Source organism: Cercospora beticola, chromosome 2 (genome assembly GCF_033473495.1).
Source record: "Cercospora beticola chromosome 2, complete sequence".
NCBI lineage: Eukaryota > Fungi > Ascomycota > Dothideomycetes > Mycosphaerellales > Mycosphaerellaceae > Cercospora > Cercospora beticola.
The window spans coordinates 3566083-3591906 of NC_088936.1; the positions used below are offsets into that span (position 1 = coordinate 3566083).

The 25824-nt window shown below is 53.1% G+C and overlaps 10 protein-coding genes across 10 annotated transcripts; 8 read left to right on the top strand and 2 right to left on the bottom strand.

Moving 5' to 3' along the window:
* Positions 1-1412: 1412 nt before the first annotated feature.
* RHO25_003316 (uncharacterized protein) lies at positions 1413-5640 on the top strand (the record flags this gene model as incomplete). The annotated part of the gene is made up of 10 exons (XM_023598823.2): positions 1413-1561; positions 1614-1748; positions 1800-1888; positions 1944-2162; positions 2218-2233; positions 2308-2405; positions 2461-2702; positions 2752-3039; positions 3088-3861; positions 3913-5640. The coding sequence occupies 10 exons, from the start codon at positions 1413-1415 to the stop codon at positions 5638-5640; spliced, it is 3738 nt and encodes a 1245-aa protein (XP_023455539.1).
* Positions 5641-6156: 516 nt separating this feature from the next.
* RHO25_003317 (uncharacterized protein) lies at positions 6157-6951 on the top strand (the record flags this gene model as incomplete). Its single annotated transcript, XM_065602387.1, has 1 exon — positions 6157-6951. One exon carries the CDS (start codon positions 6157-6159, stop codon positions 6949-6951), a length of 795 nt encoding a protein of 264 aa, XP_065458459.1.
* A 2081-nt stretch (positions 6952-9032) lies between these two features.
* On the bottom strand, positions 9033-10203 carry RHO25_003318 (uncharacterized protein; the record flags this gene model as incomplete). The annotated part of the gene is made up of 4 exons (XM_023598825.2): positions 9033-9063; positions 9222-9252; positions 9310-9335; positions 9392-10203. 4 exons carry the CDS (start codon positions 10201-10203, stop codon positions 9033-9035), a joined length of 900 nt encoding a protein of 299 aa, XP_023455639.1.
* Positions 10204-11057: 854 nt separating this feature from the next.
* Positions 11058-11692, top strand: RHO25_003319 (uncharacterized protein; the record flags this gene model as incomplete). Its single annotated transcript, XM_023598826.2, has 3 exons — positions 11058-11081; positions 11133-11249; positions 11378-11692. 3 exons carry the CDS (start codon positions 11058-11060, stop codon positions 11690-11692), a joined length of 456 nt encoding a protein of 151 aa, XP_023455640.1.
* Positions 11693-12850: 1158 nt separating this feature from the next.
* Positions 12851-15526, top strand: RHO25_003320 (uncharacterized protein; the record flags this gene model as incomplete). The annotated part of the gene is made up of 1 exon (XM_023598827.2): positions 12851-15526. The coding sequence occupies one exon, from the start codon at positions 12851-12853 to the stop codon at positions 15524-15526; it is 2676 nt and encodes an 891-aa protein (XP_023455641.1).
* Positions 15527-16728: 1202 nt separating this feature from the next.
* RHO25_003321 (uncharacterized protein) lies at positions 16729-18397 on the top strand (the record flags this gene model as incomplete). The annotated part of the gene is made up of 4 exons (XM_023598828.2): positions 16729-16742; positions 16841-17503; positions 17579-17682; positions 17736-18397. The coding sequence occupies 4 exons, from the start codon at positions 16729-16731 to the stop codon at positions 18395-18397; spliced, it is 1443 nt and encodes a 480-aa protein (XP_023455642.2).
* Positions 18398-19411: 1014 nt separating this feature from the next.
* RHO25_003322 (uncharacterized protein) lies at positions 19412-19996 on the bottom strand (the record flags this gene model as incomplete). The annotated part of the gene is made up of 2 exons (XM_023598829.2): positions 19412-19674; positions 19879-19996. The coding sequence occupies 2 exons, from the start codon at positions 19994-19996 to the stop codon at positions 19412-19414; spliced, it is 381 nt and encodes a 126-aa protein (XP_023455672.1).
* Positions 19997-20781: 785 nt separating this feature from the next.
* Positions 20782-21384, top strand: ARL1 (Arf GTPase arl1; the record flags this gene model as incomplete). Its single annotated transcript, XM_023598830.2, has 2 exons — positions 20782-21303; positions 21361-21384. The coding sequence occupies 2 exons, from the start codon at positions 20782-20784 to the stop codon at positions 21382-21384; spliced, it is 546 nt and encodes a 181-aa protein (XP_023455643.1).
* Positions 21385-22239: 855 nt separating this feature from the next.
* RHO25_003324 (uncharacterized protein) lies at positions 22240-23211 on the top strand (the record flags this gene model as incomplete). Its single annotated transcript, XM_023598831.1, has 1 exon — positions 22240-23211. The coding sequence occupies one exon, from the start codon at positions 22240-22242 to the stop codon at positions 23209-23211; it is 972 nt and encodes a 323-aa protein (XP_023455644.1).
* An 872-nt stretch (positions 23212-24083) lies between these two features.
* On the top strand, positions 24084-25276 carry RHO25_003325 (uncharacterized protein; the record flags this gene model as incomplete). Its single annotated transcript, XM_023598832.1, has 2 exons — positions 24084-25012; positions 25087-25276. The coding sequence occupies 2 exons, from the start codon at positions 24084-24086 to the stop codon at positions 25274-25276; spliced, it is 1119 nt and encodes a 372-aa protein (XP_023455635.1).
* Positions 25277-25824: the final 548 nt, after the last annotated feature.

Consider the following 25824-nt stretch of genomic DNA (forward strand, 5'->3'; position numbering starts at 1 on the left):
TTGTCCGGCAGCTAAGCCTGTTTGCCCTGGTCATCTGCGATGACTTGCATGGGTCGGGAGCACCCTTTGGGCTACACTTCTCTCGCGTAGCATTTCAGCTTGAAGCACTTCGCCATTTTTTAATCAAAACTGCTGCACAATGCGGTGACACGTCCGTCACAGAGCACGACTGACTCCCAGCGAGCGGCCTTGACCTCGCCTACACGTCGTGAGCCGAGACATGCAGCGGCGCTTGCGCTTATCCGACACGGTCCCAAACAAATGGTCCCTCCGGGCCCCTCAGAAGTTCACACTGACAAGGCGTGAACAGTGGTTCCAGTATCCTCCGATGGCCGAGTCATGGCGAACGTCTCGAATTGGCGTGTTTTTCCACGCGGTCGGGACCATTGTTCTCTAGCCTACTGTCTGAGACAGGCGTCTGCACAGCGTCATTATCTTTGAGCCAACAGAATTCTGCCGCTCTGCATGCACGAATGGAGCGGTGTTGAGCTGCGGCTCTGACATATGTGGGCTATGCACCAGGCACAAGAGCTCCTTCGCCGATCGGCCTTGCACGAGCACCCGTCCGCCACACGAATAGAGTACTTTCCACATTCGCTGGCCGCAGGAGGTAGGGGCCGAAATACTGCAAGCGATCGCGGCACCGATGCCTATCATGCCGGTGTGGACGAGCTAGCACTGCTTTTGGCGAGTCCTGTTAAGCTCCAACGCTCGAAAGGGACTTCACGTGCCTCCATGCGAAAGCAATGTCGGCTAACGCACGAGCTAAGCGTATAGACTTCGACCGCACGACCGTTTTGGAACTTTCGGTGACAGGTCGCGCTGCCCCACAATATTCCTCGACCGCAACGATGGATGCGTTTACGAGACGTCGCCGCAACCCTCAGTGTGTCGGCTGGCAGCATGCAGCCTGTTCTTCCACGCAATCGCGTAGAATAGTGAATCAGCCCCGCAGTGCCATCCATCGCCCGCCGAATGCGGTATCAGGCTGGGGCCAAGCTTTCATATTGAGCGTGGCATCTCGGCATCCCAAGATCTCAACACGGCGCCTCCTTCGCTTCACCGGCCGCGGTGGCATCGACTATACCTGAAAAAGTGCTGTTCTCAGCTGGCCAATGTGCTTGGATGTCACGCCACAAGACGCCAGGCGCTCGAGGCTGGCGTCGGATACTCGTCAGCGCACACGGCGAAGGCTGCAGAACAAGAAGTTTATCGGCTCTCACCATGGAGCATCTCGACCGTTTCTCGTGACGAATGCCCGTATCTATAATAACATGGCCACTCTTGGCCCTTTGGTAGAACCTAGCCCTACTCGCCCTCTTTGCAACTTCCCTAATTCACTTTTCTCTAACTGTCTTGCCTAGGCGAAGATCATCTTGTTGCACGTGGCTTCGAGTCACACACCCAACAGGATGTCTCCTAAGGCTTTTGTCCTTGCGACAGTCGCCTCCTGTTTGACTAGCACTGTGACAGGGAGTGCTCTGCTGAGTCGGCAGAACGAACTCTCAACTGCTGCTAATGACACCCTTCCAAATGGATGGAGCTATATTGGATGTTACAGGTGAGTAGTGTCGACATTGAGAGCTGTTGGATGGTTACTGATAATCTTGAAGCGATGGCAATCCAAGAGTCCTGAATGGACATGGCTATAGAAATACAACTGGCATGACTGGAGCCATGTGCACAGCATATTGCAACAGACTAAAGTTCGTTTACGGAGCTACAGAATATTCCGAAGAATGCTACTGGTGAGATCTCATTATGAACGTGCAGGAGATCCGTTACTGATCGGCAAACAGTGGAAATTATCTTGCCAACTCAACGTCGCTGCGAAACGACACCGAGTGTGCAATGAGTTGTGCTGGAAACTCGTCCGAGGTCTGCGGAGGTACGATCTGTAGCCTCCACGCAGTGCAAGCTTCATAGTGCTGATACCGTACTAGGTCTCGACCGTCTGACGGTGTACTATGCCAACAGAGCTGCTCCTGCTGGCCCTTCCATAAACCCGGGTCCTGCTGGGTGGAAGTCAGGCGGCTGTTGGACAGACAGCAATGACAGAACGTTGAAGAACCGTGTAGACACGCCAGGTGGCACCAGTGAAGCTACTGTCGCCTTGTGCACGTCAGCATGTACAGATGGAGGTTACTCGTTGGCTGGTGTCGGTATGTTGAAGGCATTTGAGCGTTCGTCGAGACCAATCTGCTGACTATGACATAGAATACGGGGGTGAATGGTAAGCCGAACCCTCCGCTCCGGCATCATCTCCATTGATCACAGATGTCAGGGACACTGCTGACCTTCACACAGTTACTGTGACAATTACCTCGCCAAGACTGGAGTCAAAGCCGATAACTCAGATTGCAACATGCCGTGCAATGGCAACTCATCTGAATTCTGTGGAGCAGGTAAGTCGAGCTTCTGCGATTGATGTAGAATGAGGAACTAAGACCGTAACTTTAGGCAACCGACTCAATCTTTACTCGGCTGGTAGCAATGAACCTTCAACGAAGCCCGTCTCAAAAGTTCCTCCAAAGCCTGTGAACTGGATAAGCCGTGGCTGTATCACCGACAATGTTGGAGGTCGGACTCTGCCATACGGTGCAGAGGTTGCAGGAGGGTCCCGGAACATGACCAACAACAATTGTGTTGCAGCTTGCAAGGAGGCTGGATACACCATTGCTGGTACTGAGTACTCTGGCGAAGTGAGTATTGTCTTGACGAGCTCTCGAGCACAGGCTAACATCCTTCCAGTGCTTCTGCGGCAACAGCCTAGCAGGTGCGCAACCTGCGACTGACGGCCGTTGCAACATGCCTTGTAATGGGAACAACGGCGATATCTGCGGAGGCCCAAATGGACTTTCTGTCCTCCAATTCAACGGATGGTCTACTCTAGGCTGCTATACCGACAATACTGGACGTCGAACTCTGCGATATGGCCAGGATGTTCCTGGCGGAGGTCAGAACATGAGTATTGAGGCCTGCACCAGCACATGCCAAAGACTAAAATACAACTTCGCTGGTGTGGAATACGCCGGAGAGGTAAGTTATCCGAAATTTGGTGCTTACACCAGTGGCTAATATCGTTAGTGCTTCTGTGACAATCAAATCTCCAATGGCGGTGGACCTGCTCCAGACGGCGATGCTCAATGCACAATGGCTTGCAACGGAAACCAAGACCAGATCTGCGGTGGACCCAACCGTCTCAATATGTTCGCTTTCAACAATACCAATGTCCCAACGACTACAAATAGCGCTACAACAGCGACTGGAACGTCAGGTGGAGGCTCGACGACGTCGACAACACCAGCGGCAGAGACCACACCTTCAGCGAAGCCAACCGGTGGTGTCAACGAAACTGCCATCCTTCCTTTCAAGTATGCAGGGTGCTATACTGACACCAATGCGACTGGCCGGTCTGTGGGTAATCGTCAGACTGACGACCCAGAAATGACAGTCGAATCTTGCATTTCCGTGTGCTCCACCAAAGGTTACACGGTCGCAGGCATGCAGTATGCACGTGAATGCTACTGCGACTACTTCCTTCGCAACAGCCCGAGTCTTGTCGATGACGACGAATGCAACATGCCGTGCGCTGGCAACGAAGACGAAGATTGTGGTGCCGGTGGCCGCAACTCGGTCTACACCAATGGGACAATCGCAGATTACATCCCACCTACCTTCCTGCCGGATTCTCAGTTACCTGATAATTGGACGTATACTGGATGCCTCGCAGACAATGTCAACAACCAGCGTTCAATCCCATACTTCATGGAATTCGACAACGACAACTCAAACGGGAAATGTATCGAGACTTGTGCGAAGTTTGGCTTCACTGTGGCTGCCACGGAATATGCCGTACAAGTAAGTAACGCTGCCTTGCTAGTATTCGAATATATGGCTAACATCTATTAGTGCTACTGCGGAGATACGCAGAACTACCTAGATGCCGGCGTTCAATTCACCGCCAACTCCTCATGTAACATGCGCTGCAGCAACGACACTGCCGGCGCGAACGGTGGCGAGATCTGTGGTGGCCAAAACGCCTTGTCCGTCTATACCTGGAAGGAACCTTTCGATCAATGGAGCTTCGCCTCTGGAGCTGAAGCAGGCCGCTTCGAGAATGCCCTACGACTGCCAATCGTTCCGCTCATCACTGCACCTGCACGAAATGGCAAGGTCATGTTCATCGAGAAATTTGGCACCAGTCTGGTGGGCGGCAGCACCGGAGCATATGAGTTCGACCCACTCAGTGGCGACTTCCGCACTCTGCACGTTGAGACCGACGTCTTCTGTGCTGCGTCTATCACGCTTCCTGACCGCGCGGGACGTCAGCTCAATGTCGGTGGCTGGTCCCTGCCATCGACAAAAGGTGTCCGACTCTACGCGCCCAATGGCAGTCCCGGAAACGCCAGCACCAACGACTGGCAGGAAGACGTTTCGCAGCTCGCTCTCCTTGAGGGCCGATGGTACCCATCGGCCATGGTTCTCGCCAACGGATCCGTTCTGATCGCAGGAGGAGAAGAGGGATCCAATGGAGCTCCCGTGCCCAGCCTCGAGCTTCTGCCACAGACTGGCAACTTGATCGACGCCCCTTACCTCTTGCGCACAGACCCCAACAACCTGTACCCCTTCTTGATCGTGCTGCCTTCCGGCAACATTTTCATCGGATACTATAACGAGGCCTTGCTCCTGGATCCAGGTTCATTGCAACCGGTGAGACAACTGCCAAACATGCCAGGCTCCGTCGACCGCCCAGACTCGGGCCGCACATATCCTTTCGAAGGAACAGCTGTCGTTCTGCCTCAAGTCGCTCCTTATAGCGACCCTCTGGAGATCCTGATCTGCGGTGGTAGCAATCCTGGAGTCGCAATCGCTCTCGACAACTGCATCACCATCGAGCCCGATAACCCGGCGTCCAATTGGACCATCGAGCGTATGCCTAGCAAGCGAGTCATGACTTACATGGCAGCACTGCCTGATGGAACATACTGGATCACGGGTGGAGCTCACCAAGGTGTCGCAGGCTTCGGTCTTGCTACCGATCCTAACTTGAGCTCCGTTCTCTACGACCCCAGCAAGCCCAAGGGAAAACGTATGACAGTCATGGCCAACACCACTATTGCCCGTCTTTACCACTCTGAGGCCACTCTTCTCGACGATGGTCGTGTCATGGTCTCTGGCTCTGATCCCCAAGACACCAGATTCCCCGAAGAATACCAGATCGAATACTACTACCCACCATACCTCACTAGCGGAGCCCCTCGACCAGCTTTCACCGTCCAAGACCAAGACTGGGCATATGGCTCCTCTCACACTCTTTCCGTCTCTTCTTCCGGCTCGGGCGGTAACATGCGCGCAACAGCCATGGGCGCTGTCGCCAGCACACACGGAAACAGCATGGGACAACGAACCTTTTTCCTCGAAACTTCTTGCTCTGGTGGCTCGTGTACTGTCACCGCGCCACCAAATGCCAACATCTGCCCACCAGGCTGGTTCCAGATTTTCTTGCTTGATGGCGACAACATTCCCAGCACAGCCAGTTGGGTCCGCATTGGTGGCGATCCAAGTGAACTGGGCAACTGGCCGCAGGGCAACACCTTCACTCGGCCTGGTATGGGAGCGCCTGATAGGTTGTTTTAAGCCACGACGTCTTTCCTTTTGGCGGAATAGATATTACTTTTATTTTTTATGATGAATTTTATGATGACAGTTGGGCATAGCGGTTTTTTGGATTATTCTGGCGAGTAGAAGACTTGCAAGTTAGAGACACCCCCAGTAGCGAGCGACGCGAAAATATATTCTTATTGTCATTTCAAACAATTGCACGCCCTTCCACTCTGAACCAGTATCGATCTCTTCCAGACTGCCAGTGGCGAGACAATGTCCTGCAAAGTGGCACTATGGTAGGTGGACTATGGGATAGAGGCAAACGTCGAACACTGTCTCTCTCTGTCGTGAAGAAGTTCAGTACTTTGCATATATACGACCTGTTTCTTCGATCCACTTCTACAATCATCAGCAACACAACAGAATCCATTCTCTCGAACCAACAATCCGCATCGATCTCCAAGGTCCCCAGCTTTGATCAATCCAACAAGTCCATCGACTCAAAGTTCTCCAACCCAAACCGGTGACTCCATCATCGAACACGAAGACATGACGTTCTCCCCAATCATCCCACTCCCACTCATCGAGCCTCCAAAGATGAGCACGACGCCATTCGATACCCCAACATCTCTGGGAACCCCACACAACCCACGTCCTCCATATGCTCCCAAGCCCGCTCCTAGCCATCCAAAACCAAAGAGGGTATTCCTGCAAGCTTCCTCTGGCAAGCCACGTCCACCAACTCGACCAAGGCCTAATGGTCCTACACCGGTCAAATCGAAGTCTCGTTTGGCTTTCCTGCAAGCTTCATCTGGCAAGCCACGTCCACCAACTCGACCAAGGCCCAATGGTCCTACACCGGTCAAGTCGAATTCTCGTTTGGCTTGCCTGCAGGCTTCTTCTGGCAAGCCACGTCCACCAACTCGACCAAGGCCGAACGGTCCTACACCGGTCAAATCAAAGTCCCGCGTGGCCTGCCTACAAGCCTCCTCTGGCAAGCCACGCCCTCCAACTCGACCAAGGCCAAATGGTCCTACTCCGGTCAAGTCAAAGTCCCGCGTGGCCTGCTCGCAAGCTCCTGCTGCGAAGCCTCGCCCTACCAAACCAAGGCCAAATGGTCCTACTCCGATCAAAAAGAAGCTCCGCTTGGCCTGCCTGCAAGCTGCAACCAGCAGACCCCGTCCGTGGCGACCACAACCTACCCCAATTCCACCTCCGCTCAAGCCAATCAAAGGAGGTCTGGACGGGGCATTTGGTGTCAACCCTCGTCCTGATCCGGTCCACCCAAGACCTCCGCCAGAGCACGCCATCTCTGTTCTTCCGGAGCAGGTGATGTGCTTTTGATGAAAGTGGTGAAGTTGGCGTCTTGCAACAATCGCGAGAGATGAACAGGGTCTCGACGGCATGAAGGGCCTGTTGCGTGTATGATACCATGAGCAGAAATATATTCGGTCTTCTTCACTCATTTGGAGCTGAATATCACAAATTGAATCTTCTCAAGAATGATCTTCCTCTTTTGTCCTTTCTCATATATGACTCTGCTCACGATTGCGGTGGTTGTGATGTTGTCTTCAAGGTAATTCGATCCAGATACATACAGTCGTGCTTGAATATTGAGTATAAGTTTATTGCGGGTGATGTCGTTATGGTTGCGTGCAAAGTCGCTAGGCATGGTGGCTTAAGATATATGTACATGAGGTGACACAGTTTGATGCATCACCAAACATTTCCAGTGATCGAGAGATACATACAAAGATCTAGAGATCCAGAGATCCAGAGATATGCGTCTGTGGCTGCTGTGATCCCGTTGTATCGGAGAGGCAGACAGTTTGTCTCTGTTCCGATTTTACGATCGCTCGCTCGCTGTTCACGATCGGGCTGAAGGAGATCTGGGTCGTGGTGCAATCCGATCGTTCAGATTGCGCGCTTCTTTCAAGCCAGGAAATCTTCGGTACAAGTCGCGCAAGATGTTGCACTATCGCCAAAGCGCCGGAATCCGCGTGCTGCACGAAGCGTACAAATTCCAAGGCGGATGACTGTCTACTCCTGTCAGCTTCAAATTCCGAGATTGATGAGAAAGTACGACATACCAGTTTGAGCACGCTTATCCAATACCTTCTTCTCTTTCGAGAGTCCACGCTGTGATGCTGGAGGAAGTGCCGTCTTGTCGCTGGTCTTCATTCTCTCAGTCTCTGTATGTCGTCGGCTTCGCTGCCTTTCTAGAACTCTCAAGCTCTCCCTTAGTTGATAGATCTCTTCTTGCCGCGACATCGTAATGGGCAGCACTGGTTCAGCTGCTGCGATTCGTGTACTTGTACCCTTGACGCGTGGTCGAGACGTCAAAGTGGGTGTCAATCAGAGGAAGTGGAAAGCGATGCGGATTTCGGAGACTGCCATTCTTATACTTTGCGTGGTCCCTTTTCTTCAAGCCACGTGCTGGTTGTCCAACTGTCTTTGAGAACTGATCAAAGGACTGGATGACCATGGTGTCAGCACAGTGGAGTCTTGCAAGATTCGCTGGTGCGTCGTGGTACGGGTCCAAAGGTACCAAGTAAGATATCTATGGTCAACTTCCATGTCGTGTCACCTCGGCTTCCCCTCCCAAAGTGCCGTTCAGCATTCATCAGCAAATGCATCAGAAAGTACTCGCGTCGATCCTGAGAAGACTCGTCAGCGCAAGGAAGGGTTCAGATGTAAGACAACTGTAAGTGAGAGTTCAAGTTTTGTGGCCGACGTCTCTCATTCTCAGTACCTACGCACTACCAAGTATCATCCAACATTCCCCTCCATCAAGACACATTCTCCAAGCCAGCGTCGTGCCAATATTGATTGTTTTTGTCGCGACTCCGCTTTGACCTGCCTCGAAAGACCAGCCTAGCAGAAGTCGCCTTCGTCGTCGAGCTCGACTCGCAAGCCACGCGACGGAATTGGTCCAGTCTATGGATTAAGAAGCGAAAAATGTTCGTACCAAGCACAATAGCAGAAAGGAAATATGGCGAAGGCAGTCGCCCGACCTGGGTCCGCTTCTTTCCGTGATAATGCATCAAGCAAAACAACCAAAAAAGCAGTCCAAGATCTGTGCAACTGACAAAAGAAAGAGCAAAAAGCTGTTCCTGCTGCCGCAGCGGCAGAGAGTGTCCAGTCTTGATCTCCTCGCCTCAGAGACGAGTTCAGTCCAACTCCGTGCAAAAGCCCGCAAGAAGCATTGCCTTAAGGATGTGCATTAGTCATATTTCGTGAAGCGAAGCCATTTCTGCGCCGTGAGGTGAGAGCTGACGCCTGCTCTTCAAAAGCTAGCCTAACGCCGTTCCAATGAGCGAGGTGTGTCGAACAGGCAGTCTCCTTGTTTTATGGGTTTTTAAGAGTTGAGTGGGTTCGTTCGGGTGCGCAGAGCTGCATCGAACTCTTCGTGGCATGCATTTGAATCACTTGTTGATCTCGGGAGAGCGGGTGTTGCTGTTGAGCACAAGTTGGGTCAGTATGTGGCCTTTCAGAAGCCCCAGTGCGAGCGGAGGAAAAGCGCAACAGCAACAACCACGCTCGCCCGGCACGAACACAACTATGAACAAACGAAGTGTGGTCAGTACGCTGCACAATGAGAAGAAGATACTAACCCCGCGTCCACAAGGTCATCGATGTGGTTCACTGGAAAAAAGTCAGCGAGGTGCCTCTAAGCAGAGTCAGGAACCTAGTGTTACTCACCCATGGCCACAAACAGATCGAAGAACCTGTCGAAAGTCAGTAGAGCGCATTTGAAAGTGGTCAGGAACACAGCGCGACCCACATCTGGCTGCCGCCGGCCTCCATTTCCATCTGCATTGTGCCGCTGCGCTTGAATGTCTTGCGGCTGCGGATGATGAGCGCGAGATAATGAGCACGGAGACGCGAGTCGCTGGGAGGCGTGTTCGCGTATGCGAAGCGTGCACTGCGCAAGATCGTTGCCACGTCGATACCAGATTGCAAGCCTTGCTTGCGAAGAGCAAGGCGCTGCAGTTCTGGTAGACCTAGCTTCAGCGCGGTGCAGTAGACGACTGTGTCCCGAAGGATGTAGTCCTCCACGCCGTGATGATAGATTGAGGCGCACTCGTTCAGGCTCCAGGGTTTCTTTGGGTCGGAATTGTCCATGCGGGGAGACACGGACGTTGTGGCATTTAGCAGGTCCTCGTTGTCCTCGAGCGACCATGTATTCCTCTTCCGATCATGGATAAGTCGAGGGTAGTAGTCGCCCTTGTACAGGTATTCGAGAACAGCGGAAAAGACCTCGGGCTCCTCGTCTGGGAGTGCGATACGTCGCTGGCCGGGGGATTCGAAGAACTGGGCTCGACACGCCTCGGCGAACCAAGGCGAGCGCGAAAGCACATCTTCGTGCGCGGCAAACAGACGCTGGTCCTTGCCAACGGCAATCGTGATGATCGCGGAGTTGAGCTTGGGCGACGCCATCGAGCCTATCGAAGGCGATGTGTCGGGACTCGCAGCGCTGTTGATCTTATCGCGCAGCCTCTGCTTGACGTCGTCGTTGAAGGAACGCTTGGATATCTTCCTCGTCTTGCCCGTTCTCTGCTCCTTCGAGACGAAGGATCTCTTGAAGCCGAACATGATGGGTCGACGGAGCGTGCACTTCTGTCTTGGCGTTCCCCAAACGAGCGATGGATGTCGGATTTGATGAGGATAATGAGCGTTTCGTGTAGGGTGAGGGAGAGGGTTAAAGGATCGACGCGCGGTGCATATGACAAGGCGCGTTCAGCGAAGTACGCGGCCCTGCTGTCGTTGTCTGCAGCGGTGACGAAGAAAGCGAGAGGAGGGCGACGCGGGGCACATATATACTCGCTTCGCGTAGGCGGCAGGCGGGTAGTTAGTGCGTGCATCACCCCTGTGGAAGATGCGCCTAAATCGCCTGTTCACGTGTCGGCCGGGGCCCAAACCGGAAAGTGAGGGCGGCGAGGGCGAGGGCGGCGGCGAAGCGCTGCTGTCGTCCAGCACATCGCCGTCGTGCCTGGCGACGGGTCGTTGGGCAATGCGTCTGCATCCATGTGAACAGGCATTGCCACGCTGTCGACTGTGAACACAGCACGGTGAACTACGCGCTCCCATGTGATTGGTACGCCGCCGTCGGGCTTGGCGCCTTGTGCCTGAAACTATTCTCATCTGGCGGGCAGAGGCAGAGTGAGGGCATGACGCGCGCCTGCCATTTGTCGTGCGCTGTTTGTCATGTGTCAGGCATACAAGGCGCAACACCTTCAGATGTGCATGCAGGGTTAAGTTAGGCTGAGCAACAGTAAGGATACATTCACCTCTGCGACCACCGCTTGCCACTCTTCTCTTGACCTTCTCGCATAACATCGTCCACTCGCAACGTCTCACTCGGTCGCTTGAGCCCCGCCAATACATCCAAGATCGGAGACACGGAAACAGAGACACCTGCGGCAGGTCGAGAGACTCAGACGGCCAACATGGCGAACAAGCGGATCATGAAGGTAACCATGCGCTATGCCTTCGTGTTGGAGCACCACTGAGCTTTGTCGCAGGAGTTCCAGGAGATCACGAGCAGCCCTCCGCAAGGATGTAGTGTGTCGCTTCAGCAGGAGGACGATATGAACGTCTGGGATGTGCACATGGAGGGGCCTTCGGACTCAGTGTATGCGGTAAGTGGGAGATGGCCTGAAGAAAGACGTGCCGAGTTGGTTGGTGGCATCGAACCAGATCGTGCCATGAGGGGCCCTGCCGACCTCGCGGCTTCTTGCAGGCAAATGCACATACTGACAGCTTGCAGGGCGGCAAATTCCACATCGTCATCACGCTGCCGAAAGAGTACCCCTTCAAACCACCGACGCTTTCGTTTCGCACCAAGATCTACCACCCGAACGTCACCAACGATGAACGCGGGGCCATGTGCCTAGGTATGCTGAAGTCGGAGGAGTGGAAGCCACCGAACAAGATCAAGGAGGTACTCGGCTTGGTGAGACATACGCTGGGCGAGCCACAGCCAGACGACGCCGTGGAGACGAGCATTGCAGAGGTCTACAAGACGAAACCCGAAGAGTACGAGAAAATTGCTCGGGACTGGGTGAAGAAATACGCGAAGTAAGGGGTGGACACATCACTTTCTGGAGTCTTTCTGCTGCGACACGTGCGGCCGCGCCCAGCAGATGGCATCTGAGCGTTGAAGCGTGACCTATAGACGGCACTGATAGCGAGAGCGATTTCTCTCACGAACGGCACGTGCAGCAAAGCGCCGTATATGAAGTTATATGAAGTTGCCGAGAATGACAATGACTTTGAGCTCGATTCATCTCGCTTCTCTCGGGCGGAGGTCCGGATATATGTTTGCATCATCATATGTGTATCAATCGTTCTGCATGAAACATGACACTCATCGCAAAGAGGTCCATAACTTTCGTCCAAGCTGACAAGCGGTTCATCGATGTTCCGCTGGAAAACCTTCCCTCGAAGCTCAAAATTCACAGACGATGCAGGTCGGAACTAAAGCTTCAGCTCGCGAATTCAGCTTCTTGTTCGTATGTAGACAGCATGTAGAGTGTTCAAGGCCAAGCAGATCAGACAAGGCAGCTGTGCGGCGTGCTGGACGTGATCTCGAGCTTTGGGCATCGGTGGTCTCCAAGCTTTCGGCGGCATCGACGGATGGCACTCCCGAAGGCGATCATATTCGGTTCGTGACAACCGAAAGAAGTGCAAACGCCGGTTCTGCTGCTGTAACACGCAGGGGTGGCACCACCAGCGACCACAAGAAGACTCGCTGCGACGACGAGGCGAGCAATCCGAGCGACGATTTGCTTCTACGATTCACCAGAAACCGCGGGCGTTGTTTGTTTGGGAGGCCCAGCAATCAGCACCCACCCACCTCGCCAGTGACCAGGCTTCCCAGTGCATCGGCTCAACCTGACGTCGCTCATCTTACCGACCGGGATTTGCTTGGGGGGAGATTTGGGGACATGACAGGTTGTTGGCCCATTCGCTGAACGCACTCGGACCACGCCAGAAAACTTCGCTCGTGTTGCTGCTGGTTCTGCTGCCCTCACGCGTGGCAGTGGCAGCGACAAGATGCGGGTCTGTGGAGGACACGGGAGTGGAACTGATCTCACGCTGCCTGGTCTCACGTTGCACGGCAGGCAATAGCTCGGCGGAGCACAGCACCACACGCGGCGGCCAGGTGCCAGGGTGGAGAGGGCACCGGAGAAGAGGGCGGACGCGCGCTGGCGGCGGCGGGCAAGGCAGAAGAGGCAATATGCCGGCACACGTCGTGGAGGAGCAGCGAGCATGGCAGCCCGAGCGCTCAATGGCCGTTGCCGAAGCGCTGAAGGAGGCCATGGGCGACAACAATGCCGCCATGCATGACGCACCAGATCAGCCTCGCAGCATGGCGCTGCGGAGCCCACGAGACGTGCCGTCACCAGAACCACATCTGCCACTCCGGAAGTCGTCTGCTGCGAACCGAATGCAAGCTAGGAAAGGACCCATACCGCATCCCATCTTTCTCCCCTCACACAATCATCAACTACGAGGCTTTGGGCCGAGCCCAGTCCAGCCAATGCCACACGTCAATGACGTGCAAGCCAGCTCCGAACACGCTTTCGCCGGTCGAGAGCAGAGACGGCCGTACAAGCCTGCCGTAGCTGTGCTGGAGAGCCAGCAGCAGGTACTGCAGTATACCAACGACCATCCTCAGTTCCCACCTTATACCGCCCCCGGCATCCCACGACCGCCCTCGAGCCCCTTCGATTCTCCTACTCTTGGATCGCAAGATGCCTACTCGCGGAAGCCACCTCAAAACCTGCGGCATGCGACGAGCGTTGGCGATGGCCTGCGAAACATCCGCAACAGGATGTCGAACAGAGCTCGGCCTGGGCAGCCAAACGGTTCGCCCGGTGGATTGACACCGGACGCACACTCGACTCGTGCGAGTCCTGCACTGCCGGTAGATGAGGTGCGGGATTCATTTCGTTCGGCACTCACGAGTCATTCCAGTTTCGGGCATGCGAGCAGCGTTCTGACGACTCAGACAACCCATACTAGCTTGAGCTCCACGACCGACAACGATTTTGTCAAAATCAGAACCACCGACTACGACGAAGAAGGCGGCCTCACCGATCTGGACATGTCTGTAGACGACGTGCTCGGCATGTACGAGGATGGCTTCGAGTCCGGCACAGGAAGCGTACGTCCTTCACCGCGACCAAGCATGCAAAGTGCACGAAGGCCCAGTCTAGAGGCAAGACCCGGCTCAATAAAATCGGCCCAGATACCGGCGAGGCGCAGCTTGGATACAATGTCTGTGAAGTCGCTTGATCGCCCGCAATCCCAGCCAAGACCTACGTCTTTGGCACCGAAGCGACCTTTCGCAGCACATCGTCGATCTCAGAGCGCCAGCATTCTGATCATGGGTGTCAATGCCAACCGCGCATCAGTTCGTGGTGTTAGCCCGGCCGCTACACCACCTGTGCCTTCCGACGAGAAAAAGCCCACGGAGCGTACATCAGAGCAAATAATGTCTGGCCAAAACCTTGAATCTCGACCCACGACAGGCGCGTTCCAGGCGAGGCTTCGCGACAGATATGGCTTTAAGAAGACATCACACTACATCACACTGGAGCAGTATGAAGCCTGGGACAGAGACTACACTGCATATTTGGAACGGCGACGCAAAAAGTGGTATGCTATGATGCATCAATATGGCTATGAGACGTCTCCCGCGATACGGTTTCCACAGAAGAGCGACAAGGTTAAGCGCTACGTCCGCAAGGGCATACCACCCGAGTTCCGAGGTGCAGCGTGGTGGTATTACGCACGAGGGCCGCGGGAATTGTCCAAAAATCCAATGATATATGTTGAATTAAGGCAGAGGGTGGAAGACGGAGAGCTGACCGACAACGACCGGGAGCACATCGAAAGAGATCTGCACAGGACGTTTCCGGATAACGTGCGTTTCAAGCCCGATCCGACCACGATGCACGATGCACAGGCTGGAGCTGGTGGTGGCACCCCAGTCAAGGAGGGAAGTGCGCTCAGAAATGAAGTGTCGGCATCGGGACCGGCCGACACACCTGTACAAGGCTCTCCGAGAAGTGTAACCAGGAAGAAGCGCCACACTGACGAACCAGAAACACCGATACTTCAGTCACTGCGCAGAGTACTGCAAGCCTTCGCTGTGCACAACCCCAAAGTTGGGTACTGCCAATCCCTCAACTTCATCGCCGGCCTTCTTTTACTCTTCCTTAGCAAAGATGACTCTGACCTCGAAGAAGCCGAGACGAAGGCTTTCATCCTGCTCAACATCGTTACCACGCAGCATCTTCCCGACACGCATGGTATTACTCTGGAAGGCGCCAACATTGACATAGGAGTACTGATGTCCTGTATCAGAGACTCACTTCCTGCCATCTGGGCCAAACTTGACGATCAGAAAGAGATCAATGCCATTGGCGCTGCGGCTACCATGGCCGGCGGCATCGGTGGGCTGCGTCTTCCCACGGTCAGCTTGGCCACTACTGCGTGGTTCATGTCACTCTTCGTGGGTACCCTTCCCATCGAATCAGTTCTCAGAGTCTGGGACTGTCTGTTCCTCGATGGCTCCAAGACCTTGTTCCGAATAGCGTTGGCAATCTTCAAGGCTGGCGAGTCAGCAATCATGAAAGTCAGTGATCCCATGGAGATCTTCCAGGTTGTGCAGACGATCCCTAGGAGTATGTTGGATGCCAACTCCCTCCTCGATGTCTGCTTTCGGAGGCGTGGAGGTTTTGCAAGCATCAGTCAGGATGTGGTGAACCGCCGCAGGAGAGAACGTCAGAGGTTGGTGCAGGAGGGGATCATGAAGCAAGGGCTTGGCGCGAAGAGCGAAGATATGGTGAGGAGGATGCGAACGCGGTTAAAAACTCGCGGCGGCATGAGAGTGGGAACCAACTGAGTTGGAATATTCTTTAAGCGAGGCGTTCGGGAGTCAGGAGACTTGTGGTTTTCGAGGGTCTGAAAGGAAAAGGATGGTGGTCATGGAGAACGTATATTGAACGGCCGTAATCATGTCAAAGGGAAGGCGGGAAGGCTGAACACAGGCAGAGACGGCAGGCGCTGCGCTGGACTCGCTTTGCCATGAATATGCTGACCGAGACATAGTGCAAAAATGTTGAACTTACAACCTGTTTCTTGTTTTTCTTCTGCTTGCTCATGCTAGCAGAAGCCGGATGGTGCGCGGAACGCCAGTCGAATGCTTCACAAGTGGTTGGCTAGCATGCTGCCCTCCAACAAGGATTGAAGCTTCGTGCACCCAGTCTGACATCCTACGGCATCGTACTTGCATGAGCCCCGGCTCCACCGTCTGCGATCAAGCAGAAATGACATGATGCCTCGAAAGAGGTAAAAGCGGGGATCACTATCACCAGCTTCTTGGGCCGCACGGCCGCGTTGAAGATATTCTGCGAGTGGCCGATTGGATATGGAGGGAAGGTTCAATTAAGGTCCGGCTTTGCTCCCCAGATGACAATCGCACCCTCTCGCGTGGCTTTGAAGAAACTTCTTCTGGAATTTCCTGAGCCTGGTAGGTACTGTACATATTGGACGCCAGGTGGCCAGACCGGTCTGTTCGAGGGGACACGTCTGGCGACAAGAATGGAACTGTAGGGTCCGATACGGGAGCCCTCTGGTGTTGGAAGCTGACTGCTGACCAGTCTCATCCGGCGCGGTCACCAAGTTACTGCAGTGACTGCATGCAAAGGCTTCCAATACGAGTGAACATTAGCGGTCACCTTTGTTCATGTGAGCACTGATCGTTGGTCGACTCGCGATGTGCCCCAATTGCTGGTGTGCAGAAGAGCAGGGCAGCTTCTCCTGTCTGGGATGCCTAGACCTTGACCGATCAGGGCCAGCAAACCTTCGACTTCACATGTTGGGTCATTTCTAGTGTCATCCATCCGACGGAGAAACAAGAATGGGTCGACACAAGTCACCTCACTCCACGCTGTCCTGCGCGGGACCCGCGATATGTGAATTTATACTTTTGCTACTCGCCATAGCAGTGTCGTCAATTCTCGCGCCTGCCTGATGGGAACGCACGAAGTATAGGCAAAAACGCGCGATCGCCGCTATTGTGCTGGAAGCTACTGTTCGAAAGCAATGCCAGGGAATATGTAAGTCGATCATAAGTCACATAATCGTCATTCACATACCCACAGCTCCAGAAGACATTACCTCATTCATAACTTCTCACACGTTTTCTCTCCCACAGCATCAATCTCTCCCTCGCCGACGTTGTCAAATGGCCCAAAGCAAACTACGTCAATCCTCACCGCCGCAAATGGATGCCCGGCTACGCCTCCTTCCTCTACGCCCTCGCCACCACCTCCGTCCTCATTCGCGCCCTCTCCCGTATCCAGAAAGCCCGCCACAATGGCACGCGCTCTACGACCCTCCTTGGCCTCGATGATATGATTCTCGTTATCGGCTGGGGAACTCTCACTTGGTTCACAACCCTCAACATCCTCGGCGCAGAGAAATACCAAACGTCTCGCCACATGTGGGATGTCGAACCGTCGATATATTCGCCCATGGCGAAGATCACCTGGCTCGCTGAGTTCTCGTTTCTGGTCTGTGGAGCCTGCGTCAAGGTCTCCGTGCTATTGTTCTATCGGCGCTTGGGATCGGGCACGTATTCGAGAGTGTGGAGTTGGGCGTGTATTGGCGCGATCATTTTCACGCTGGCGTGGACGTTGGCGTTTATTCTGGCGCTGATCTTCAATTGTTCTCCGACCGAGGCTTACTGGATGGGGTTCTCGATCAAGTATACCAAGAAGTTCTCGTGCGTGGATACTACGGTGAACAATTTATTGGCGGGGATCATGGCGGTCATCTCGGATTTGTATGCGGTTGCATTGCCATGTTTCTTGATGAGGTGAGTTGTCGGTCGTGGTGGTCGCATGGAGTGGAGGATTAGTTGCGCGATTACTGATCATTTTTGGATGAATAGGAAAATACAATTGCCCAAAGCACAGAAAATCGGGTTGTATGCTGTCTTTTCAGCTGGTCTGTTGGTCGTGGCAGCGGGATCTGTCCGGACATATTATCTTTATCGTAAGTCAAACCGGTCATGTCTAATAGCATCTTTCAGCTCACGTCCACCACAGAGGTCGGCCATTCATCCGATGTGAGCTCAATCATCTTCGACGTCTTCGTGTGGTCTCAGTTGGAACTCTGCATGGGATTTATGTGCGCCTCCGCACCCAGTCTCCGCATGTTTGGGAGGAGATACTTCCGTGGCCCGTACAATCGACTCAGAAAACATCTGGGCGCATGCGGCGGACGCAAGCCTCAACGCAAAGGCGAGAATTCTGGTGCCGTCGAACTATCGATACGAAAGATCGACTGCCCATACGAACAAGTTCGAACTGAATTCAGTCACGCGAAACGAAAAACTATGGTCGACACCAATTTCACCGACGTCACGACACTTGTGCAACAAGAAGAAGATGAGGATGATGGGACGGGACTTCAAAAACCGAAGAAAGTAAAGATACGAGACGAGAGTATGTGCCTACCTCCTCCAGTCTCCATGCAGCGAGATGAGGGCAAGAGGAAAAAACAGCAAAATCGACAAGAGTATTCAGAGCACTCGACGCAGGGCTCGGGAAATACAGGTGTGTCAATGAACAGCACGATGACGACCGCGACGCATGAGAGTCAGGAGATCAATTTGCAGAACAATATCATCGTGGATGGGAGCAACCGCAGCTGGTTGGAAGAAGGTTTCGAAGGGGATGGGTTGAGGATGTTGAAGTCTTATTTATGAAAATGGCTTTGGGCGGACGGGACAATTGATTTTGAAGTGAGCGTTCTCCCCAATGGAGTTTTGGAATATGCCAGACTGGGTATATCTGCTTTGCTGATTGAGTCCGTAAGACACCTTTTGCGAGTTTGTAAAGATTTGCTCGGAACTGAACCTGACATGCGGTCGAATGGTTGCAACGCTGCTGGTGGCCTGATGCGGGTTGAATTGCCTCGCGATGGTCTCTACGATTTGCTCCAGGGCCATTCGCTTGGTGTCCGTGTCATTCACTTGGTACCTACACGCCCAAGACGGACTGCCGTCGGGCGCTTGAGTCAGTTACCAGCGACGAGTGACCTTCATTCGAGCCCTCATGATTAATGGACAACGCCAAAAAGATAAGGTGGAGTGACCCAAGTTTCTGGCAGATGCATTGCATGATCCGGCCATTAGTATTCCCGCGACGCGCCGAAGAGCTTACGGATGACTTTACAGTCGACAGATGACTAGGTTAGGCCCCTGTCGCAGGGCATAGGAAAGGAAACAAGGTAGCACACGGAGGGACCAAATTGGTGAATCTGACCATCTATTTCCAGGACGTCAGCCTCGTACAGCTGCGAATTGGGGGGTTGAAATAACTTTGTAGAGAGAATACTGAAGCAGTTCCGTTAGGCTCCGATGTATCCGGATGCTCGTTCCTGTACGCAGCTACTCTGGATGCGGTGCATAAACTCCCAGATGGCGTGAGCAAAGGTTCACATGACGGACTGGATTACTGTATGTCCAAATGCCATTCGCCGCGCCCATCCTCCGCACGCGCCGGCGGGCACTTGGTATGCTGCATGTGTGCTATCAGACTGCTACACGCAACAAGGTTAATGGACTCTGCAGAGCCGAGCAGCTACCGAATATCCCGATCGAGTATTGGCGCGTACGCGCCCAGTACCATCCGCATCTATGCCGGGCTTAGGTCAAGATCCAGCTGCATTAATAAGCCTGCCGTTCTCATCATGGTGCTTATTTCAACGTCGGCCTACGCTAGACCACTGGCTTGGTCCCAAGCGTCTGGTAAGACTGAGTCATGTTCCTGACGTGTGGGTGGCAGGCATCTAGTACCGTGGCCGAGGTGGAGTGAAGGAAAATGACAGCGATGAAGAGCCGCTGATTGCATTGATACTGGCTATAGGATCGCACGGATGACACAATTCGGCCAATGGGCGCTAGCATCGCGGAAGTCTGGGTTGCGCCGAGTGAAACAATCGGTATCTGAACGTCCACTACTGTCTCGAATGGAAGTGGAACTGCAGAGAATCAGTTATTATTCTCGACATTCTTTCCAATTCGTTTCAGGTTGATTAGGTGAAGCGTAGGTCAGAGTGTGAATACGTTCTCAACAGTAATCTTCAGACAGGGATAACTGTAATTGATATTGATCTTTCATCATTTGGAGGTGTGGATAGGATCTCGGAGTGTGGGTGTACCTTGACGTGTTGAGCTTGACTTACCATGGCAGATGCGAGGCCGAATATCAGGCCTGGTATGCAATCCGGTTTCTGCGACTTTTTTCGTCAATATCATGTAAGTTCCGTGCACAAGATACGGTTGTCGAAGCAGACGCCGCATTCTCTACAAGAGGTGATCTGCACACGAAAGTCAGCATCCAGTCCAAGTTACTCGGCAGACATGATTGTGTGAGGATGTATGAAAGGTTCAGACTGTTGAGCTTGAATATTTTTTGAACTTCATCGACGAGCTCAGAAGTTATCGTTTGAAGAAAAGTCATCATGTGATGGATTCTTGGGGAGGAAGGGCTGGACTACACGTACCATAAAAGCCACTACAGTGAGTCAAGCCTATTAATTAGTTCTGCATCTGCGTGCGCAAGATGCTTTGGTGCTCAGCATCATGCTTCAATATTTTTCGTGAAGCGCGTCTTGGTCGGAAGCTGTTCACAGCTAGGTCAACAAGGCAAGCTCATGGCCAGGCTGCGATCTCAAATCGCTTCGTATGACTGGAGACGCCATGAGCGCATACCCACGCAGCTGTCCGGCATGTCGATGGCGATTTTGGATGCGATACGACGCGATGTTGCAGAGGGAGTCTGGAAAGAGAAAGAAATTTGGATTTGGAAGTCGTGGTTCGATTGGCCGCTGTGGCAAAAGCTGTGGGACATTCGGGCCAAGGACAAAGATCGTAGCGGCATGTGAACAGTGTGATGCTGTAAGCAGTAAATGAACACATATTGATCTACATCACTTCTCCAACACAACACTCCGCTACTCTACAGTGCAATCGCAGACACTTGTCACGGTGTTTGCAATCAAAACTGTTCGACCCGCCCTTCGATCTTTCCCACCAAGCCAGCACCCCTTTCCTCTGGAGCCTGAGCGCTCCACCCTCTATTCAATATGGGCGGAGCGCTGTCCATGTTCAGCAAGCTCATCTGGACTAAGAAAGAGATCCGCATCTTGATTCTCGGCCTGGACAATGCTGGCAAAACTACACTCCTATATCGACTCAAAATCGGCGAAGTAGTGACCACGATACCCACCATCGGTTTCAACGTCGAATCGGTGACGTACAAAAACCTCAACTTCAATGTCTGGGACTTGGGCGGGCAGACGAGCATAAGGCCGTACTGGAGGTGTTACTACAGCAACACAGCGGCGGTTGTTTTTGTGATCGACAGCTGTGACACAGAAAGATTAGGTACAGCGGGCGAGGAGTTGAGGGCCATGTTGGACGAGGAGGAGCTGAGGGATGCGAGTTTGTTAGTGTTTGCGAACAAGCAGGACAGCCCTGGGGCCAAAGGCGCTGGTGAGATCAGCGAAGTGCTACGACTTGGAGAGTTGAAAGATAGGAATTGGAGCATAATGGCTTGTTCTGCGGTGACAGGAGCGGGCGTGAACGAGGGTATGGATTGGTTGGTGGTAAGTGGTGAAGATCTTCCTGTGAATAATTCGTTCCAGACACTGACGAGGTGACAGCAAACGGTCGGAGAAAACGCGTGAGGCACTAGAGACGAGAAGTAAAAGCTAGGGTAATTTGGCAAGCTAGGACATCTGCATAGACTTGCATAGCATGGCGTTGTGGTGCACAGGAACTGGGCGGGCAAGCATTGTCGAATAGACGTGCGGACAAAGACGGCAGCACTTTAGTCAGGTTTCATCGGTATCGAGCGACTTCTCAGCTCACAGTCGCCCCTTGAAAGCGGTGGACGTGTTCGACAAGCAGAGGAAACTTGTCAGAAGGCAGCATTGACTGCCTGCTACTGACCACGAAGAAGAAAGACACTGACATGGCATAGGACACGGGGTCGCTTACTTCAGATTCGGTTGCCATTACGAGAGAAGCCATACGCCTGCCACCACGCGACGCCTACTTGCGATGTTCGGGTCCTAGAACTCGACACTCTTGAGAGCTCGCTCGTTCTCAGACTTCCAGTAAGACCAGTCCTATAAAACCTGAAGCCGGTTCCGCTTCAGCCAATTTCCCAATATTCCACGCGCGTGGGCGATGTCAAATCCATGGAGCTCCGTGATTCCCGGCAGTCGCAGTATGGGACTGCTTATCTTCGAGCTTGTATCTACGTTCGTTGGGCCCTTTGCGGTCTTGCTAGTAGTGGATCGATGCGCGAGTTGTCATCACAAAGGTGCACTCCACATAGTGCCAAGCAGAACGTTTAGTGAGGAATAAGCAGCGTGAAGCTCGAATACCTCCTCCGGCACATACGCTTCTCCACGGGAATTCAAATGCAGCCGCACGACCGGAGGCCCTCACTTCGTCACAGCCACATACTGTTACTCCAGGTCTTGCGTAACCATCACGCAATCCACTTCGCCTTCGCCCTCGACTTCGCCCAATCCATGCCATACATCCACTCTCCCGACAAAATCTACAAACTCAACAGCAAACGCTGGCTAGCCGAATGTCCCCTCCGCAGCGCCAACGACACCATCATCGACTGCGCCATTCCGCCTCAGAAACTCTTCTCCAGCAGCCAAACTGAACGCTCCGCCGCCATCGACGCCGAAATCTCTCGCGTAAAGAAAATCTTAAATGACCGTCCTCCGTATGTCTTGAAACTGACGCAGAGTCTCTCATCAGTCGGAACATTGATCGTGAGAGATGCAAAAGAGAGGGAGGAGGTGATTAGGAAAGCAGAAGAGTATCTGAGAGAATATTTACCGAGGATCACGAAGGAGAATGAGTATTTGAATACTACGTCGTTGATCTTATCGGATTTCATTCCTGGAGATACGATGGCGTTGAACTTCTTCGTGAAAGCCAGTGGGGAGGTTGTCTTTTTGGGAGCTTGTCATCAGCTCTCGACGGGGGAGAGCGGAAGACAGGCGACGGCGATTACATTTAAAGAGCAAGAGAAATTGGAGAAGAAGTATAGGGATGTGTTGAAGCAGATTGGAGAGGTCTTGCATGAGGAGGAATATAGAGGACCGTGTGGTTGCGATGTGATGGAGGATCCAGAGACGGGACGATTGTTTGTTATCGATTTGAATGTGAGGTCGGCGTTGAGTTTAGTGTTGTATACGCTGAAGGAACATCTGAACAAAGATATGGGTCTGGAGATGGCATTGGTTTATGAGTGTGTCATGTTGAAGATCCCGAGGGAGGAGCTGGAGAAGAGGTTCGAAAAGGAATTTCAGAATGGGAGGTTGATTTTGATGGGTAGTACGAGGCTTGGGAGTAAGGAACAGTGGGCGTATGGGATGATTCTGGCTGGAAATGACCAGGATGAGATCGATCGGTTGAGTGACAGGATCCTGAAGTTCGAGATTGAAGGAGGACAGGACGGTGATGTGGCAGATGCTGCTGGTTGATTTCGGTGTTGTAATTAGTAGAATTTTCATACCCTGTGTTTCTCCTTGCGAACATGTTCGGTGAAGTCTGAGGTTGCAGGGATCTCGAAGTTGAGCACGTGGGCCTTGTCTTCAAACATTCACCGAGCTATTCTCCTACAACGATGATCACATCTCCAAGCATGCGCCACTGACTCGAGCTGCATGGCATCGCCACAAGGCTTATTTCTTTGGTGCACACTGCGCCATCCGAGCCTCGTACGTGACAGCGCATGCCTGCATCAAGGAAGCGGGAAACATGATCAACACTGGCGAAGGATGGCTGTGCTGATGAAACTGACGCGAAGTTCGTGGCGGACACCAATTTTTGCTCGAAGATGTGAGGCCGCATCCTGATTCTCTTGTCCGGTCAGATGTTCACGCGGGTTGTATCGAAATGAGCTTCCCACGCGAGTGCCAGTACCAGGACGATGAAACGCGAATTGCGGCAAGCGATATCATGGCAATACACTCACACGCTCACCACAAGACTTTCCTTGCTTTGAACAGACCGCAAAAGCTGCGTCGATCATCAAGAAATCCTGTTCGGCAACGCGCCACGAAATGGCTTGCCCAGACGGCTGGTAGCGCTTGGGAACGCCGCTCATCCTCAAATGCCACGCGACCGCCAATTGAACGCGCAGAGTGACTTCCTCTCTGGCCAAGAACTGGACTGCCTCTTGCCGATTGCCGCTGTCGTCTCAGCTGCGTTCAGACGTCTGTCGCGACTGCCACCATCGATAAAGTAACGCATCCCTCGCACATGCCAGCCTACTGACTTACATCTTCTGCTATGCGCGTCATCTCCTCGTGCTATCCCCAGGCCATATCCAAACAACACCAAATGCTATCGGATGCAGGAATATCGCATAGGAAGTACTGGTCTGTGGTTCGACATTGAAAGCATAGGGGCCCAACGCCAACGCCGGCCAGCGTGGCAACGATATGTCCAGAGCCTGCCACGATGGGCGAGGTTTGCGATAACAGGCTTGCTGGTCTTCTGCGCAACTTTGGGCTTTCTGCGCGGATGTCGTGATCTCCATGACCAGGCCATTAAGCAATATCCAACAGATTATTCCAAACTGCAGCCCTCGGTGGCCGCTTTCACTGAGAGTGTACACCCTATTCGTTTCTCTGGCGGGATCGCGAGGCCCCAGCGATTCGTCTCCGGATCATACAAAGAGGATCTTCAAACTTTCCCGAACAGTATAGACGAACGATATGCCTTCATCAAAGCTCTGGCAAGTGGAAAGGAAGGCAAAGCAGCACTATACCATGACCGAACCGATGGCAGCACCGTCGTGGTCAAGATCTTCTACAGCATATCTCGCAATCGTATACCGTCAACGATTGTGGATACTTTTGCCAATTTTACCACCATGTGGCCTGCCGAGATCGAAGCCAGTATGCTCCTGGGCACCCGCAGCGACTCTGATTTCGTCCCTGTCGTGGACTACTTCATCCTCCAAACTCCATCGGGCTGGTTTTGGGCGCTGGTGACACCATTCATAGCAAGAGGGACTTTGGCGCATCTGGCTGAAGATGAAAGAACCAACGCAACGAACAGGACGATCGATGAGATTGATGCACTCTATCGGCCGACATTCAACGCTATGCTCAGTCAGCTTCAAAATCTCCATGGCATGGGATACTGCCACGATGATGTCAAGCCGGACAACATCTTCGTCGACCATCCGCACCGTTGGCTGCTTGGTGATCTGGGCAATGTGAGGCACATTGATCATCCCTGGCACAGCACAAAGTCCTGGATTCGACAAAATCAGTAAGTTGAGTTCACTTGTGGATCACAGCATAATCAGAATTACTGCCTGCAGAATTATGCTGATCATCGTGCAGATGGTCCGATTGCACAGTCAACGACCTTCGTCGAGCATACAAATCGTATCTGTGGTTCCTGCGCCATGTAGGCGGAGGCGATTTCGATCGACAGTTCTGGGACGGAAAGAAAGACTGGAGCCGCATGTATTGGCAGTTCATGGAGCGCTGGGTCAGCCTCGCTAACGGTGGAGATAAGAGCTCATTGTGAGTATCAATCTCTTTCTCAACGGGACACTACTGTGCCCATACTCGTCTACTGTCGATGCACCTTCCAATCGAGATGCACTGACGCTGACATCCTTTTCAAGGCATTACAGAGCTCAAGCGATTCTGGATGAGACCTTCGCCGATCACGCCTCAATTGTCAGCGGACAAGTCTGGTCGAGGCGCAGCGAGCGAGAGTTACTGTGTACTTCTATCCCAAGAAGACTGTGGGAATGGTCAGATCATCTTGGTTTGGCTTGAAAGGACTCAAGGAAGAACGAGTAGACCCACGACGACCTGAGAAGACCTGTAAAGACCGTAGAGTACGATTCCGCGATCGTCAGCCTTGTTTGAGGAAGCCTGTGCGAGGAACCAGCAAGCCAATCAATTTCAGCATGCGTTTTCGTTCAGCTGTGGCTCAGCCACTGCAAGTTGGAATCCTTCAGGCAGAATCCAACGTCACTCCAAGCGCCAGCCAAGAAAGTGAACCTATAGCAGCTCAGGCAGAAGCTCTTCGATACTGATACCGGTGCCATTGTCTCGACCTCACAT